At 39.8% G+C, this 16,761-nt stretch overlaps 1 protein-coding gene across 1 annotated transcript; it reads right to left on the bottom strand.

Annotated features, from left to right (window-relative positions):
* Positions 1–33: 33 nt before the first annotated feature.
* Positions 34–16,691, bottom strand: LOC101739309 (malonate--CoA ligase ACSF3, mitochondrial). Its single transcript, XM_021348718.3, has 9 exons — positions 16,334–16,691; positions 11,129–11,266; positions 10,400–10,492; positions 8,919–9,206; positions 8,136–8,313; positions 7,388–7,643; positions 5,785–5,979; positions 4,860–4,990; positions 34–3,840 (listed from the first exon to the last, which is right to left on the bottom strand). Exons 1-9 carry the CDS (start codon positions 16,482–16,484, stop codon positions 3,399–3,401), a joined length of 1,872 nt encoding a protein of 623 aa, XP_021204393.1. The 5' UTR covers positions 16,485–16,691; the 3' UTR covers positions 34–3,398.
* Positions 16,692–16,761: the final 70 nt, after the last annotated feature.

The raw sequence follows: 16,761 nt of genomic DNA, 5'->3' as shown, positions 1-16,761 counted from the left end.
ACCAATAAAATTCGTTGAAAATTAAAACCAATGTTTTCATTTCATTTAATATTTATTATTTATTAACAACAATTTCCAACAATCAGTCTGGTTTGTTTAAATTTAAAATGCTAATTGCATAAATATTTGTGATTTTTAAAGTTCTGTAGGTATGATATTACATAACATTCATAATGTTGAAGTGTTGCGAGATGAAAAAATAAATAAATAGCCTAATCTGTGCAGTTCACATGAGTTAAAAGCGAAACCGTCAGATATATTACTATCTCATTCTCGTGCAGGCGAAACCTATATGCTTATCTCTTTTAGTGTCGCTTTTGGAGTTACATTTCAGTTTCATCAAATCATAACAAATCCACAAATGTTTTTACTTAGACCAAAAAAAAAAGTAAATAAATCGTAACAATTCTCTATCAGACTAAAATTATATTTCTGTGTATATTATTAAATATATGTATAACGAATATAATTCTAAATGTATATTATCTCAAATTTGCTCGAATACCTACTACGAAAAGACACATTTTCAGAATGGACCATATATATATATCTCTTTATTTATGTTTTGTTTTCCCCGTTTTATGACAAAGAAGCGAATCATATTTTTTTTAAGTATACTTTGTGTTTAGTTTTTATTCTACTAACAAAATGTGTTTGTTGTACGTAATGAAGCCAGGTGAAAAATTAGACATACGGTAGAAACTAAATGACGTAAAAGGTCGAATGAGGATGATGTTGACGAAAAAAGAGGAACGCCTGTACGGATTTTTTATTTTTTATTGCTTAGATAGGTGGACGAGCTCACAGCCCACCTGGTGTTACTGGTGGTGGTTACTGGAGCCCAAAGACATCCACAATGTAAATGAGCCACCTACCTTGAGATATAAGTTCTAAGGTCTCAAGTACAGTTACAATGGCTGCCCCACCCTTCAAATCGAAACGCATTACTGCTTCACGGCAAAAATAGGCAGGGCGGTGGTACCTACCCGCGCGGACTCACAAGAGGTCCTACCACCAGTAAAAAGTCTTAAAAGAAAAGTTTCCTCAGCCTCTGTTTTCTATAAAAAAAAAAACTTCGCAGCAGACACAGGACCACGCAATCGACACGTGCGGTCTCACAGTTCGCCCTAACAACTTTTCTTAATGAATCCATCACATAGCCATTATCTCAAAAACAATCACAGACGAAATTCGTTTTTGGCGCGAGCCACGCATGTAGTTAATCAAAATTTACAATTTAAAAAAAAATTATATATACCGCACAAAAAACCACGCTGTAATGGATATTATTAAAGAAATATAAACAAAACAAATACATAAAATGGTTAATTCATAACAATATGATATAAACGATATAAATTTTTTTTTCAATTTAATATCGTAGTTTTTATTGTCAGTACATTATGTCCGACTTTTCGAATACTTTTGAGTTCTCTTGACCCAAAAGTATTCACTGACCTGGAAAGTGTCTGGTAAAAGGAAGAGAGGCCGCCCCAGAACAACTTGGCGTCGCTCGGTGGAGCAGGAGCTAGGGGTCTTGGGCATGACGTGGGAGGAGCTAGAACAGACTGCCCAAGACCGATATAAATGGAAAAATTTGATTCGAGCCCTACACCCCAGCAGAGGGTAATAGGAAAGCATGATGATGATGATGATGATTTGAGTTCTCTTTGCCGTACTAAAGGACTAAAGTGTTAGGCGTTGAAGAACAATATACAAATTTCGACAAATACGAACAATATCAGACGTCGGATACAATTTTAATGACAAATAAAATACGCTAGATCAAATTATTTAGACCAGTGTTATTATGTCGGGTACAAGTATCGCCATCTGTCGGCGAATACCAGAAACGAATGTCCAAACAACGAATACTATCGGAAACGTTCGAGAAGTGTAACGCCATCTATTGACGATTAGCGGATATAGATATAGACAAGAATATATCGATGCTTGAAAGGCAAACACGACTAAGCGACAATGCGTGAACTTTACACTAGATTTTAAGGGATTTTATGACCTGGTAACTGAGACCTTTAAGTCATGTCTTATTTTAATTTATATTCATATTTTTATGAAAAATGATATTATGGAGTGAAATGAAATGAAGATGATTAATTTGAGACACTAATCAACTGGGATGAAATTAAATTAAATGAAATGAGATGATATGGGATGAAATATAATCGCAGTAAAATGGTGGTCATTTACTGAGATTTTTTCAGTGGACTTTTTGGAGGAACCCGAGAAGTTACGTCCAGCAGCTTTGTTTCATTTTCCCACATTTGTGCACTATCACAGATATTAAACAGTTAATAAACCACCATTATTACACATTTAAACCTGAAGAAACACTAAATAGACAAAATAAAACAAATCACACAACTTCACTCCTCGCGTTCCCGCCAAAAAGTTCCCTTTACAGTAGACTAATTTAAAATTGAAATACCTGATTTTTTTTTTTATTTTAATGAATCTAGCTGTAGGATTGAAATGTTTTTAATAGGATAATAAAATAATAGAAATATTTTTATTTTTGCGCATCGAATATGGATATTGCGTATCATTTATGTGCAAAGCAGTTATTGTCGCTTAGTCACGTTTGCCTTTCAAGCGTCGATAATTTTATGCTGAGCCAAATCTGTGATTTTCACTAAGAATTGCACAATTGAGTCGTCTATTATCAAAGGTGGCAATCTGTGCATTTGGACAAAAAAATGTTATTGATATGTCAATACAGATTGATTTGAATATAATCGTCTCCTTCAAAGAATACGGTTCAAAACCTGCATTAAATAAAGGTTAATACTTAACCTGTTATTTATCTAAGATGTCGTTCAGAAGAGTTTTGTGACTGCCAATGGAATACAAAGTCAATAATTCGTTTTTCTGATTTACCAATAATTGTCCAAAAGTCACATTGCCGGCTTTGATAATAGTCGACTCAATTAGAATGTAACATGTTTTATTCATTCTGTGGACTATCAATAAATTTGAACGAGTTAAGAATCCGTTCGTATCACAGATGACGTATGTCGTAATTCAGAAAATCGATTCTCACCTTCCACTCAAAGAGCTTGTGGCACTTTGTCTCACTCAGGTCTCTAGGATGTCGTTCGACGAAAAGTAACCAACACATAAAAAGCCGTAAAATTCAAATAGTAACAATAGAACGATATTAAGAATCGTTACAGATATAACAGTTTCAAATTCAGTTGTTTCATTCGTTCATTTCTGAATACCAGTTTGATGCTGACATATTTGTAACGGTTTGGGTCCTTTCTGTTGAACCCTGTTCACTTTATAATAAACGACCAAAAAATATCAATGAAAACACTTAGGTTCAAATGCAAGAAAATATGAAGTCTTATTGATAAAAGCTACTGTTTCAAGACAATCTACTTTTTGGTTCCAAGTTTATCACCGTACAGTCTTCTGATCTCCTTCTTGTCGAGTTTGCCCATAGCGTTTCTCGGCATCTGCTCCACCACCAGCAAGACTTTGGGCAGCTGGTAGGGCGCCAGTCGCTTGCCGGCCTCGTCCTTGAGGTCTTTTAGGGTCAGCTTTTTGTTCTCTTTTAGCACGACCACCGCCGTGACCATCTCCCCGAAGCTTTCATCCTCGAAGCCGAGCACCGCCACGTCCTCGACGTCGGGGTGCTCCAAGATGGCCGACTCGACCTGCAGGGCGCTCACCTTGTACCCGCCCGTCTTGATGATGTCCACGGACGTGCGGCCCAGGATCTTGAACTTGCCGTCGTACGAGGCGGTGTCGCCGGTGCGGAACCAGCCGTCCGACGTGAAATCGTCCGAGTTTAATTTCGGCGCGCGGTTCCAGTATCTGTCGGTCAAGAGTTTTTGTGAACCTAACCGGTCATCGTCCTCGTCGAACCCGTGGCTTGTGACGAAGGGCTCGACGAGTAAATTAACCCTTACAGCCCACTGAGTTTCTCGCCGGATCTTCTCAGTGGGTCGCGTTTCCGATCCGGCGGTAGATTCTGCGAAGCACGGCTCTTGCTAGGGTTCGAGTTAGCAACGTCAGGTTTGAGCACCGTGAGCTCACCTACTAGTTAAGGCGACGCTGATATAGCCTCTCAACGCTCTCAGCTTAGGTAGGAAAAAAAAAACCTAATGATGAGTAGTCACCAGCGCTCATGGATATGCCTACTCTTGAGATATATGTAAGCTCTATTTGAAGGAAAAGTCAACAGAGAAGAATTCCTAGAGTCGGATGGCACCAGTACCAAGCTCGCGTGGCGTTAAGCTATTACCGGAACCCTCATTACTCAGCATGAGACATGACGTTGCCACCTCAAGTGTATTACGGCAGCCACACTCTTCAAGCCGGAATACATGATTGCTTTGCGGCAGGAACAAGATAGGATGGCAGTACCTATCTAAAACTCAAGTCCCTTAGCTAATCTGTTAGTATTATCAACTATATAATGGTCCGATGCGTCCACGATAACCGGATTAGCCCCTAGGCTACCAGCGAATAGGTAGGGAAAAAAACAACAGTCCACCCTCTCCTATTGTTCATGCTCCCGCAACCAAACTCTAATTTTACTTACGAACTGGTGGTAGGACCTCTTGTGAGTCCGCACGGGTAGGTACCACCTTCCTGCCTATCTCTGCCGTGAAGCAGTAATGCGTTTCGGTTTGAAGGGTGGGGCAGCCGTTGTAACTATACTTGAGACCTTAGAATTTATATCTCAAGATGGGTGGCGCATTTACGTTGTAGATGTCTATAGGCTCCAGTAACCACCTAACACCAGGTGGGCTGTAAGCTCGTCCACTCATCTAAGCAATAAAAAATAAAAAAAGCTTGCGAACTCGACATCTTGAACCTTCGCGCCTGACCTGGAGAACACTGCAGGACCTTTCAGCAGCAGCTCCCCTTCATAGACTTCGGTCTCGCTCTGCGCGTGCACAGTGACCTTGGGCCGATCCCACCGGTATTCATCTCCGGAGCCATCCTTGGCCAAGCCGAGCTTGGGATTAGGTTAGAAAAAAGAATGCCTCAGATATTTTCTTTTCACTGTAGGCTGACAATCCGTGCCACACATCTCAGGAGTTCAGTCAGCGTCGCTCATGGACATCAGCAGTGTCAGTGACCGTGGGCTGCTGCTTTGCATTACTTAGGTTACATTAAAAGGCATGGTAGAAGCCATCTAAAGCACTTTGAGAGGGATATGGAGAAATATAGGGATCCACGGACACCGATAATCTTACTCAAGCCAGCACTATTGTTTTGTGACGAAGCAGCCAATACAGTGATACTGACCCGAACGGTATATAGCTACCGAAGTCTAAGTATGTACTCTGAAGTCGCAAAGGCCTATAAGGGCTTTTTGGCGGGAACGCGAGGAGTGAAGTTGTGTGATTTGTTTTATTTTGTCTATTTAGTGTTTCTTCGGGTTTAAATGTGTAAAAACGGTGGTTTATTAACTGTTTAATATCTGTGAAAGTGCACAAATGTGGGAAAATTAAACAAAGCCGTTGGACGTAACTTCTCGGGATCCTCCAAAAAGTCCACTGAGTAAATCTCAGTACATGACCACAATTTTATTAAGATTATATCTCATCCCTTATCGTCTCATTTAATTTCATCCTAGTTGATTAATGTCTCAAATTAATCATCTTCAATACATTTCATTTCATTTCACTCCATATTATCATTTTTCATAACAATAAGAATATAAATTAAAATATGACATGACTTAAAAGTCTTAGTTCTCAGGTCATAAAATCTCATAGAAAAAGCCTATAAAATAATGATACTTGCCAACAAATCGGGGGCTGGAGACTCGACAGTGACGAGCGGCTCGAGGGTGCCGGTGGTCGCGATCCTGGCGCTGACGGCCGGCAGCGGAGCCCCCACGCAGCTCACCGTGCGACCCTCCAGCGGACGGTACGGGTTGCTCAGCGCCATACCCACCTCCGTCATCCCGTACCGCTCGAGGAGACGGTGTCCCGATATCTACATCCAGCATCACGGATATACTTGCATTCTTTTTTATTGTCCTTATATTATTTCTGATATTTCGAATAGTTTACGGTTTTCGTGAACACGGAAGACTAAGATTTTATATTCGTCGCCATTTAAATATTGTGCTAGCTACCGTCTATTTCTGTGAAAACATATTTCTTTTACGCTATTACGCTTTACATTTAAGACCGACATGAAACAACAAAATTCATGTGAAGTATTTACAAAGCAATCATCACCATAAAAATAGTTTTGAAATATAAATTTGAATGTAGTATATTAAGGTATATTACACATAAGTATATTAAGGTTAGTTAAGGTATGTCATATATTATTATTATTAATGAGATTGTTAAGAGAGTTTTAACTATGAATGTGTGTGAGACAGAGAGAGACAGAGTATTCTTTATTGTACACCAACAAAAAAACAATGCGAAACATTAAATACAAAAAAAAGTACAATTGGCGGTCTTATCGCTAAGAGCGATCTCTTCTAGACAATCATCAGGTGGAAAAGAATCATTTGGAAACGAATTACACGCGGTGTACCAATTAATTGAAATATATATACACACATACACACATACATACATATACATACACAAAATGTGGAAGGCTTTACCGCCTATTGTACATATGTGCTTTTTAACTGTTTTTTTTTTTGAATGTAAATTGTGTTGGTGTGCAATAAAGTGTATTCTCTCTCTCTCTCTCTCTCTCTCTCTCTCTCTTTAGACGAAGAGTTAGACCTAAGAAGAAATGGAGGGATTGGGTGAGAGACGATATGTGTAAGAAAGGAGTGAGCGAAGAAAAGATAATGATAGAGGAGTATGGAAAGAGAAAACATGATGCGCCGACCCCAGGTGACTGGGAGAAGGGCAGGAGGATGATGGTATTAAACACGTTTAACTTTTAGAAATATTGAGAGCCCTGGCATAGCTTGTGGGCGGCCAGCAGTGTAGACGAAACATACAGTGACCTTTTGACTTTTTGGCGGGAACGCGAGGAGTGAAGTTGTGTGATTTGTTTTATTTTGTCTATTTAGTGTTTCTTTGGGTTCAAATGTGTAATAATGGTGGTTTATTAACTGTTTAATATCTGTGAAAGTGCACAAATGTGGGAAAATATGAAACAAAGCCACTGGACGTAGCTTCTCGGGATCCTCCAAAAAGTCTACTGAAAAAATCTCAGTAACTGACCACCATTTTATTGAGATTATATTTTCATCCCATATCATCTCATCTCATTTCACTTCACTCGATATTATCGATTTCCATAAAAATAAGATATAAATTAAAATAAGACATGACTTAAAGGTCTTAGTTACCAGGTCATAAGATCCCCCTTAAACAAAAAAAAAAAAAACAAAAAAAACATACAGTCGGGCCACGAAACTTGCCTTTTCCCATTTGTCGAAGAGCGTGCTGGGTAGCGGAGCGGATCCCGCGCACATGAGCCTCACGCGGGTGGCGAGCGTGTTCCGCACGTACTCCGCGGTGCGGGCGTCCGCGAACATCTTGTCGTGGTCGGCCGCCAGCCGCATGTACATGGCCGGCACGCCGTGGAACACGCTCACTTTGGAGTCGTCCCTCTCGCCCATGCCGAGGAGGCGGGCCCACACCGCGTGCGATACGAACGAAGGCAGCATCCGTATTCTGTCCGCAACGCAACGTACTCAAAAGACGCAAGAGAGAAAATTACGCTCACGGCAAAATAACTTCAAGTTTTATTATTATTATTTCGGAGCCCATAGACATTTACAACGTAAATGCGCCACACACCTTGAGATATAAGTTCTAAGGTCTCAGTATAGTTACAACGGCTGCCCCACCCTTCCAGACGAAACGCATTACTGCTTCACGGCAGAAATAGGGTGGTGGTACCTGCCCGTGCGGACTCACAAGACGTCCTACCACCACCTACCACCAGACCTTAGAACTTATATCTCAAGATGGGCGGCGCATTTACGTTGTAGATGTCTCTGAGCTCCAATAACCACTTAACACCAGGTGGACTGTGAGGTCGTCCACCGATCAAAGCAATAAAAAAGAAAAACATTTGAAACGCCAACCCTAAAATCCGGTATTTCCATTATCTCAAGTTCAAGCATTAAGATATACTCGAGGACCCAGCAGGTCAGCTCTTACCTGGCGCCGGCGGCCAGAGACGCGAGCATCGAGTTCAGCTGCCCGTGTATGTGGTGTAACGGCAGCGTGTGTAAGACGACGTCGTTGCCGCTGTAATGCCAGGCGCTGTGCAGCGCTGCAATCTGCGTCTGCAGCATGCTGTGCGTCCAGACCACGCCCTTCGGCTTACTGGTCGTACCTGTATACCCAATGATAGCTTGGAGATCAGAGGGACTTTTTGGCGAGAACGCAAGGAGTAAAGTTGTGTGATTTGTTTTATTTTATCTATTTAGTGTTTCTTTAGGTTTAAACGGTGGTTCATTAACTGTTTAATATATCTGTGAAAGTGCAAAAATGTGGGAAAATGAACACTGAACGTAGCTTCTCGGAATCCTCCAAAAAGTCCCCTGAAAAAATCTCAGTAAATGACCACCATGACATAAAATCTCTTTAAAAAAATTGGAGATCAGAGCGGAACTGCTTGTAACTGCCCATCTCGTGATAGGCGGTTGAAGAAAACGTCAAATGTCAAAAATCAAATGTCACGTGGTGGAAGACGATACACACACACTAACTTCAACTTCGCAGCTGTAATAGGCAGACCGGTGGTGCCTATCCATGTGGTATCTCAACGGTCCTTACCAGCCAAGAAGACGTAACAAGTTTCATTCAAGTTATACACATACAACTAATTATCGATTGCAACACAATTAAAAAAAAAAAATATTACTATCAATTTATTGCTTACTTATAATGCCTTATTATAATGATATAAATGATATAACAAAACGCAAAGGAACTCACCGCTGGTGTAAATGATAAGCGCATCCTTCGATCCGTACCAAGAGTTCGATCTACCCACGTCGCTCAAATTATCAACTACCCTCGGTTTCATGAAAGCGCTATTCGGCTGGTACAGTTGAGCCGTTATCTCTTTATCTTTCCCGGTGACCAGTAAAGGCCTGGAGAGGTCAAGGGCGATTGGACGCAGAAGCTTTTCGTAATCTTGGGTGCATATAACTATCGTCGACATGCTATCCGTAAGGAAATACTTTAACATCTCCGGTGGATGCAGAGGAGTTAAAGGGACGGCTGAAATTGAGAGTAAATGAAATGTGGGTAGTTTGGTTTGTTATGTAGAGCAGTTTTGTAACCATTCTTAGACATAAATTTATACTCTTCGTAATAAACGCTTATATATCCCCATATAGCTTAGCTTTATAAGAAGTTAAAAAGTTTTGTAAGTGGTGTGTCGATTCGGCTCACAATCAGAAAGATAAGTTATATAATTTACACGGTGATTTTCATATTACAAATATATTTAACAACGTAAAAAGTTTCCCTATAAAACTACTGTTGTTAAAAACGCTTTTATTAGCTTGATGTGCGTGAATGTGCGCGCGCGCGCGTGTTTTGTGTGTGTGTGTCTGTGTGTGTGTGTGTGTGTGTGTGTGTGTGTGTGTGTCTTTGTGTGTGAGTGTGTGTGTGTCTGTGTGTGTGAGTGTGTGTGTGTGTGTGGTGTGTGTATCTGTGTGTGTGAGTGTGAGTGTGTGTGTGTGTGTCTGTGTGTGAGTGTGTGTGCTGTGTGTGTGTTTGTGTGTGTGTGTGTGTGTGTGTGCGCGCGCGCTTGTTGTGTGTGTGTGTGCGTGTTTGCTTATGTGCGTGTGTGTGTGCGTTCGTATATAATGAAATCTTTGACTGTATGTTGACGTCTGATGGATATCAAAATCTGCAGGCGGGTCAGAGACACAGGATACAGATCAGGGCATACAATAATTTTATAACTTCGCTCTTATATTATGAGCAGTATCAACAGGATAAAAAAACAGTTGATTCGGTTTGCTATTTTAAACCACATAATACATGTATAAATTAATTTTGTTTGCATAACAGTCAAACTATCGACTTCATATTTCACATCGTGAGCACTTGCGCGGTATTTAGACTTTTATAACAGATTTACAGTGGATAATTTTTTTTATTGCTTAGGCGTGTGGACGAGCTCATGGCCCACCTAGTGTTAAGTGGTTACTGGAGCTCATAGACATCTACAACCTAAATGCCGCCACCCACCTTGAGATATGAGTTTTAAGGTCTCAGTATAGTTACAACGGCTGCCCCACCCTTCAAACCGAAACGCTTTACTGCTTCACGGCAAAAATAGGCAGGGTAGTGGTACTTGCTCGTGCGGACTCACAAGGGGTCCTACCATCAGAGTCTATTTAAGCGCGCAATGTACACAAAAAAAGTCATTTAAAAATTTGTAATTTTATTTAGACCCTCACCAATATTCCCCGTCATCCATATAGCCCATTGCACGATGACATGCGAAGCGTCGTTGCCACACATATAAGCTATCGTCCTTTCTGTTTCACCAACTGGAATATGTGTATCGATATAAATTTAAAATTATTTTCTGTACAAAATTAAGTTTGTTTTTTTTAGTAAAAAATATGTACTCCCGGCTACTGGTGGAATGCTTTGGTGAAATCTATAGTTTTATAATAGGTCCAAAAAATAAGTACATCGCGTATTTAATAGAACCCTGGACTCTGTTAGAAATAAATTTATTAACATTATTTTCGAAAATATCAATAACGCTCCGAGGTGATGACGATACAATAATTTCACAGTCATAGTATCACTCTTATCACTCTCTTCACTCTTTCTCATTTGTCGCATCACTCTTGTTAGAGCGGTCATGGTCGTCATTTAGTATCATTACTGTGGGCAGGTGTTATGTGCCTCACGAGCTATCACCACTTCTCCTGGTTTGGGCACACCCATGCAAACAACCGCCAACTGCCGACTTGATTTAGTCGGTACATCGCATGGGCAACCTTCCACGTGGTCTGGTGCCTTCTATTTTGCCCTGAACGACAAGGCGCTCTATGGAGTCATTTCCTCGCTAGTACTAAGATTATCAAAGTATATTATCTAGGTGACCAAAGTGATGTTACTACTTCGAAACTCCTATGATAGCTTTTTTGCTAATGACCAAATAAAATACTAGCCAAGTTGCGCAGATATTTCGGTGCTCAGCGCTGCAGCGGCTTGATAGAGGCCCGCGTATGTGTAGATCCCGACTTCGTCTTGCAAGGCGACCCGGGTCGGGAACAGCAGAGCGCGACGGAACACCGGCACTGCACCTCCTGGGAATCACAAAGACACATCAATCTATAGACATTCGACTGACTCGAAGTATTGCGCCGGGGTCGTGGTTCGATTCCCATGTCAAGCAAACATTCGTGTGATAAACATGTTTTTTTAGTCTTTGTCTGGGTGTTTGCTATCTATATATTTACATATTTCAACGTATATAAGTATGTTTGTCAGTTTTTGGTACCCATAACACGGGGATTCCTAAATTGGGACTGGATGACCGTCAGTGATTTGTTCTCAATTATTTATTAACTTATTATTACATAAAAATTGAACATCATTTAAAAATATATAAACAAAACATAACGTTTTGATTTTTTATAGATAGGAAAACGAGTTCACGTCCTATCTGGTGTTAATGGGATTCTAGAGCTCATGGACCACGCATATGCCGCAACCAACACTGAAGCCTGAAGCCTGCCGAAATTTGAACCGCGTTGAAATAGCTGATGTCCTGCCAATTAAATTGGAAAGCATGATATCTTCGTAGCTGGTAACGGCAGGAAGTTCATCTAGAAGTCTAGCTTCTAGCATCTAGGCTATTTAAGAAGGCTAGCAGCGCACTCTGCTTTCAAGATAGGAATTTTGTAGTTTTGATGAGAGGACCTCTTGTTTTACTAATGGTAGGACGTCTTATGAGTCCATACGGAAAGACCTGCTTACTTAAATGCGCTACCCTGTCGCGCAGCAGTAAAGCGTTGCGGTTTGAAGGTCGGGGCAGCCGTTGTAGTATAGAACTGAGATTTAGAACTCATGTCTCATGGTGGGTGGCCGCATTTACGTTGTCGATATCAATGGGATCCGATAAGAACTTGACACGGTGTGAGCCGTGAGTTCGTTCACTCGCCTCAGCGATAAAAATCAGAAAATTAGGCAAGAAGGTAAATTGAGGAGACTACAAATATGGACGACATAGAGTGTTCCAATTTTTCTGATGACTAAACGAACAGACTATTGCAGCTCTCAAAGATCTGTAGCTCAAACCTTATTTAATAGATGTTCCAGAACAGTTTCTCTAAGTGAATTAGTAATTAGTGCTAAGTAATTAGTGATTCTCTAAGTAATTCTTCTCTAAGTAATTAGTGCACGACTATGCTGTCGCACTTTTGTGTGCTGTTAAATTCTGAAAGACACACTAAGAAAAGTTTTTTTTTTATTGCCTAGATGTGTGGACGAGCTCACAGCCCACCTGGTGTTAAGTGGTTACTGGAACCCATAGACATCTACAACGTATATGCGCCACAAACCTTGAGATATAACTTCTAAGGTCTCAGTATAGTTACAACGACTGCCCCACCCTTCAAACCGAAACGCATTACTGCTTCACGGCAGAAATAGGCGGGGCGGTGGTACCTACCCTTGCGGACTCAGAAGAGGTCCTACCACCAGTAATTACGCAAATTATAATTTTGCGGGTTTGATTTTTATCACACGATGTTATTCCTTCCCCGTGGAAGTCAATCGTGAACAATTACTAGGCTGCACTAAAAGTATCGGGAATGGAATATTTGCACTGTTCCTGTCATATTAAAATCTTTTTAATTGAAAACTCCTTGTTTTTAAAAATCGAATACCATTTATTTATTTAAAGAAAGATTCTCGGTCTTGTCACGAGGTTTTGTCAAACTTGTTTAGTTGAGAAAATGGAATTGACTCGAGAAAATTCAAGAGCGATGATTTATTATGACTTTCGAAGTGGTTTAACACAAAAACAGTGTGTTGACCGGATGATTTCTGCATTTGGTGATGAAGCCCCATCCAAAACCACAATTTATCGCTGGTTTGCTGAGTTTCAACGTGGACGTGTCAAGCTCAGTGATGATCCCCGTCAAGGTCGTCCAAAAACTGCACCCAAGAAAACGTTGATGCTGTGCGTAAGCTGATTGAGCAAGATCGACATGTGACATACCGCGAAATTCAGGCATCTTTAGACATTGGCATGAGTCAAATACAAATAATCTTGCATGAACAATTAGGTGTAAAAAAGTTGTTTTCCCGATTTTCGCTCTGTGAAGAGCAAAAAGCGGCTCGCGTTACTTGGTGCGTCAGAACTCTCGAAAGATTCCAAGCAGGATCCTCAAATGCTGTATACAAAATTGTATCAGGTGACGAATCCTGGATATACGCGTACGAACCCGAAACAAAAAACCAGTCACGAGTTTGGGTGTTCGAAAATGAGTTAAAGCCAACAAAAATTGTTCGTTCAAGGAGTGTTGCAAAAAAAATGGTGGCCACGTTTGTCTCCAAAACCGGCCATATTACGACTATTCCTCTTGAGGGACAAAGAACGGTTAATGCAGAATGGTATGCTAGCATTTGTTTGCCCCAGGTCGTTTCTGAACTCCGTAAAGAGAACTGCAACCGCCGCATCATCCTCCATCACGACAATGCGAGTTCTCACACCGCGCACAGAACAAAAGAGTTTTTAGAGCAAGAAAACATAGAATTATTAGACCATTCGCCGTACAGCCCCGACCTAAGCCCTAATGATTTCTATACTTTCCCTAAAATAAAGAATAAATTGCGTGGACAGAGATTTTCATCACCTGAAGAAGCTGTGGACGCCTACAAAACGGCCATTTTGGAGACCCCAACTTCCGAATGGAATGGTTGCTTCAATGATTGGTTCCATCGTATGGAAAAATGTGTCAAATTTCGCGGAGAATACTTCGAAAAGCAATAAATACATTTTTAAATAGTAATGTTGTGTCACTTCGTTAATTCCCGAAATTTTCAGTGCCGCCCTCGTATCAAGTACGTATTTCATTAGAAAAATTGGTACCCGCCTGCGGGATTCGAACACCGGTGCATCGCTATGTACGAATGCACCGGACGTCCTATCCTTTAGGCCACGACGACTTCAAAACTTTGACACACGAGTGTTTTAAAAAAAACTACATTGAAATGAATATACATATTACTATTTAACACCTGTGTATTATTATTGTACATGAGTAAAGAGTAATTTTCTTTGTTAATCTTGTTAAATTTTAAAATCATTATAATAGAGAAACAAACAAAATTGAGAATCACTGATCTAGACAATAGTGAGGCAAAACTAATAATTCACAATCGTCATAATAGCATCTTCTCATATTTTAAGCAGTTCTGCTGAAAAATGATAAACAAAAAAATGCTTTCCAGATTATTCTACTAGACCAACAGTGTTAACAAAATATTTTATCAGTATTTTGTTTTCTAGTTCACATCATATTGTTTGTGATAATTGATAACTATGGGCTTGTATTATGTATATCATAACATATTTAAGATAACAAACATTATGTAACTAATGATAATGTTTTTGATGAGTTTAACGGCACCTTAGAAGACATGTAGCAGTCAATATCTTATCAAAAAGATAGCGGTCATTGGGATATCTTTATTTTGGCTACTTCAAAAACAAGCAGTTTGGTTTGATAACAAATATCTCTATGGTTTAGTCTCAAATTTATTGATAAATAGGAGAATATATTGACAATTCCTAAAAACAGGAGGATTGATTTGAAACAAGAGCTCCTATTTTTTCTATATAACATTATGGAGCACGTATCAATGTCAGATTTTCATGTATAGAAAAGTAACATCATGCTATGTGTTTTCCCCCTTATCTTTCTGAGTTCACAGTTCACAGACTTAAGTCGTGGGATGATTCACTAGCCAGGGTACGGTAGATACAATGACTCTCATTACTTCTGTCACGAAACTGACTTTTTCCTTATGCCTCATTACAGTATAGGCTATTATATACTATCTAATTATTTTTGGTAGTTTCCCCTTGGCTCAAAGAAGGTGAAAAATCACCAAATTATCTACTAGCCTAATTCAAAAACTACTGTTATTTTATGTATTATCTAGAAAAAAAAAAACAGAGCATAGAACACAAAATAGAAAAAAAAATCATTACTAAAATAAACTAATTAAAATTACTGTTTAAAATTGACAAAGTATTTGCTTAGGATTAGTAGAGGGAAGCACAGCACATGTATGACGTGGTTAGGTTACATCTTGCCATCTAGAGTAGAGATCACAATTGTACTGTGACCGTTTCAAGGAAGGAAATATATAGAATGATGGTCTCTGTGTTTCTCTGTGTAATTTTTTACCTCCGTAATGTAGGAAAGCTAATATACATACCCTTTTGAATTTTCGAACAGATAAAATGATGACATAACAGTATATTATGACTAACAAAATTCTTCAATGTTATCAAAATATCAGTAAGTAGTTGATAAAACTAAGCACCTTACTTTCATCTAAACAAATGTTTATATCCATTAGACCAAGTTATGCAGAAATGGCTATGAGGGATCTAGAATGTATGATGGCCCGAAAGCATCATAAATTATTTTTTCTCACGGATGCTATAAAAGTCAACTAAAGAAGTCACTGGATAATGAGTGGTGGCATTCTTTACCTAACTATCCTACCAACTAGCACTTGCTGGTGGTAGAGAATATTGTAAGGCCAAATTAATTTTATTAAGATGTAGTAGATGATGTAATAGGTACCACCATCCTGACTATTTCTACCATGAACAGTCACACCTTCTGGTTTCAATGGTGAAATAACTTTTATTGTATACAGTTTATTCCACCCTTGTATAACAATACAACCGAGGGTTTGACCTCATGTCTTAAAGGTGGTATTCAAGTTGTTCATCCAGTCATCGTGGATCTGACAAATACCATCAACAGCCAGGGTGCAAGCTGAAGAAACTTAATAATTTCAATTCAAAGCAGCAATCCAGATTTCCAAACTTAGATAACATTAGGACAGGGTTACAGCAAGCCGTAGACATGGAATTTGGATAGCCAGTGGCAGACGCAGCGGTCACCTCGCTTCCAGGGCGGCGTACCTGCCAATACGACACTACACAACTCTCACAGTTAGGGACAAACCAAACACGGGAGCTCCTTATAATGGCAGTATACGTATGTAAAAGCGGTGCATCGTCTGGTCAGGCCACCGCAATTGGATCCCGTTTAACGCCAACAAGTTCATCAAGACTAGACAATTAGGAGTGAGATCTGTTTAAGGTGAACGAAACAACTTACCATCTTGAATATCTTTATTGAAACTCGTCAGTAGCTCGGTATTCACTTCATCTTTGGCCGCGACATTAACTACACTTCTGTAACTTGTTAAAGCGAGGGGTTTTCTCAAAAGCCGGTTGATCAAACGACACGAACGAAAAGTTATTTCCATCGCAATAATTTTTTTGTTGCAAGTGATTCCCGTATTCAAGCTACGGACTGGACGAAAGCCACTATCAAACACGAACTCTGCTAAATTGAACTATTTTAGTTGTAGTACTACTAGTAGTTTGGAGAATGATCAAATTAATCATTCAAGTTTTGTCCAAAACCTAAAGCAGTCTCAGGGCTCGTATTGACTTTGACACAGTCAGCTGACTGCGGTCCATTATTATTTTGATCACCAATACCGGTAAAGGAAACATATTACATACTTCATAACGAAGTCC

Source organism: Bombyx mori, chromosome 20 (assembly GCF_030269925.1).
Source record: "Bombyx mori chromosome 20, ASM3026992v2".
NCBI classification, from domain to species: Eukaryota; Metazoa; Arthropoda; class Insecta; order Lepidoptera; family Bombycidae; genus Bombyx; species Bombyx mori.
This window is presented reverse-complemented; position numbering and strand designations above follow the sequence as displayed.

Bases quoted from the DNA above. Each gene is read 5' to 3' on its own strand.
- LOC101739309 (XM_021348718.3), bottom strand. From the start codon at position 16,484: ATGGAAATAACTTTTCGTTCGTGTCGTTTGATCAACCGGCTTTTGAGA. The intron at 9,207-10,399 runs GTGAGGGTCTAA...TCTCAATTTCAG, and splicing joins ATGGATGACGGGGAATATTG to CCGTCCCTTTAACTCCTCTG. The intron at 3,841-4,859 runs GTCAGGCGCGAA...CTTGACCGACAG, and splicing joins GGTCCTGCAGTGTTCTCCAG to ATACTGGAACCGCGCGCCGA.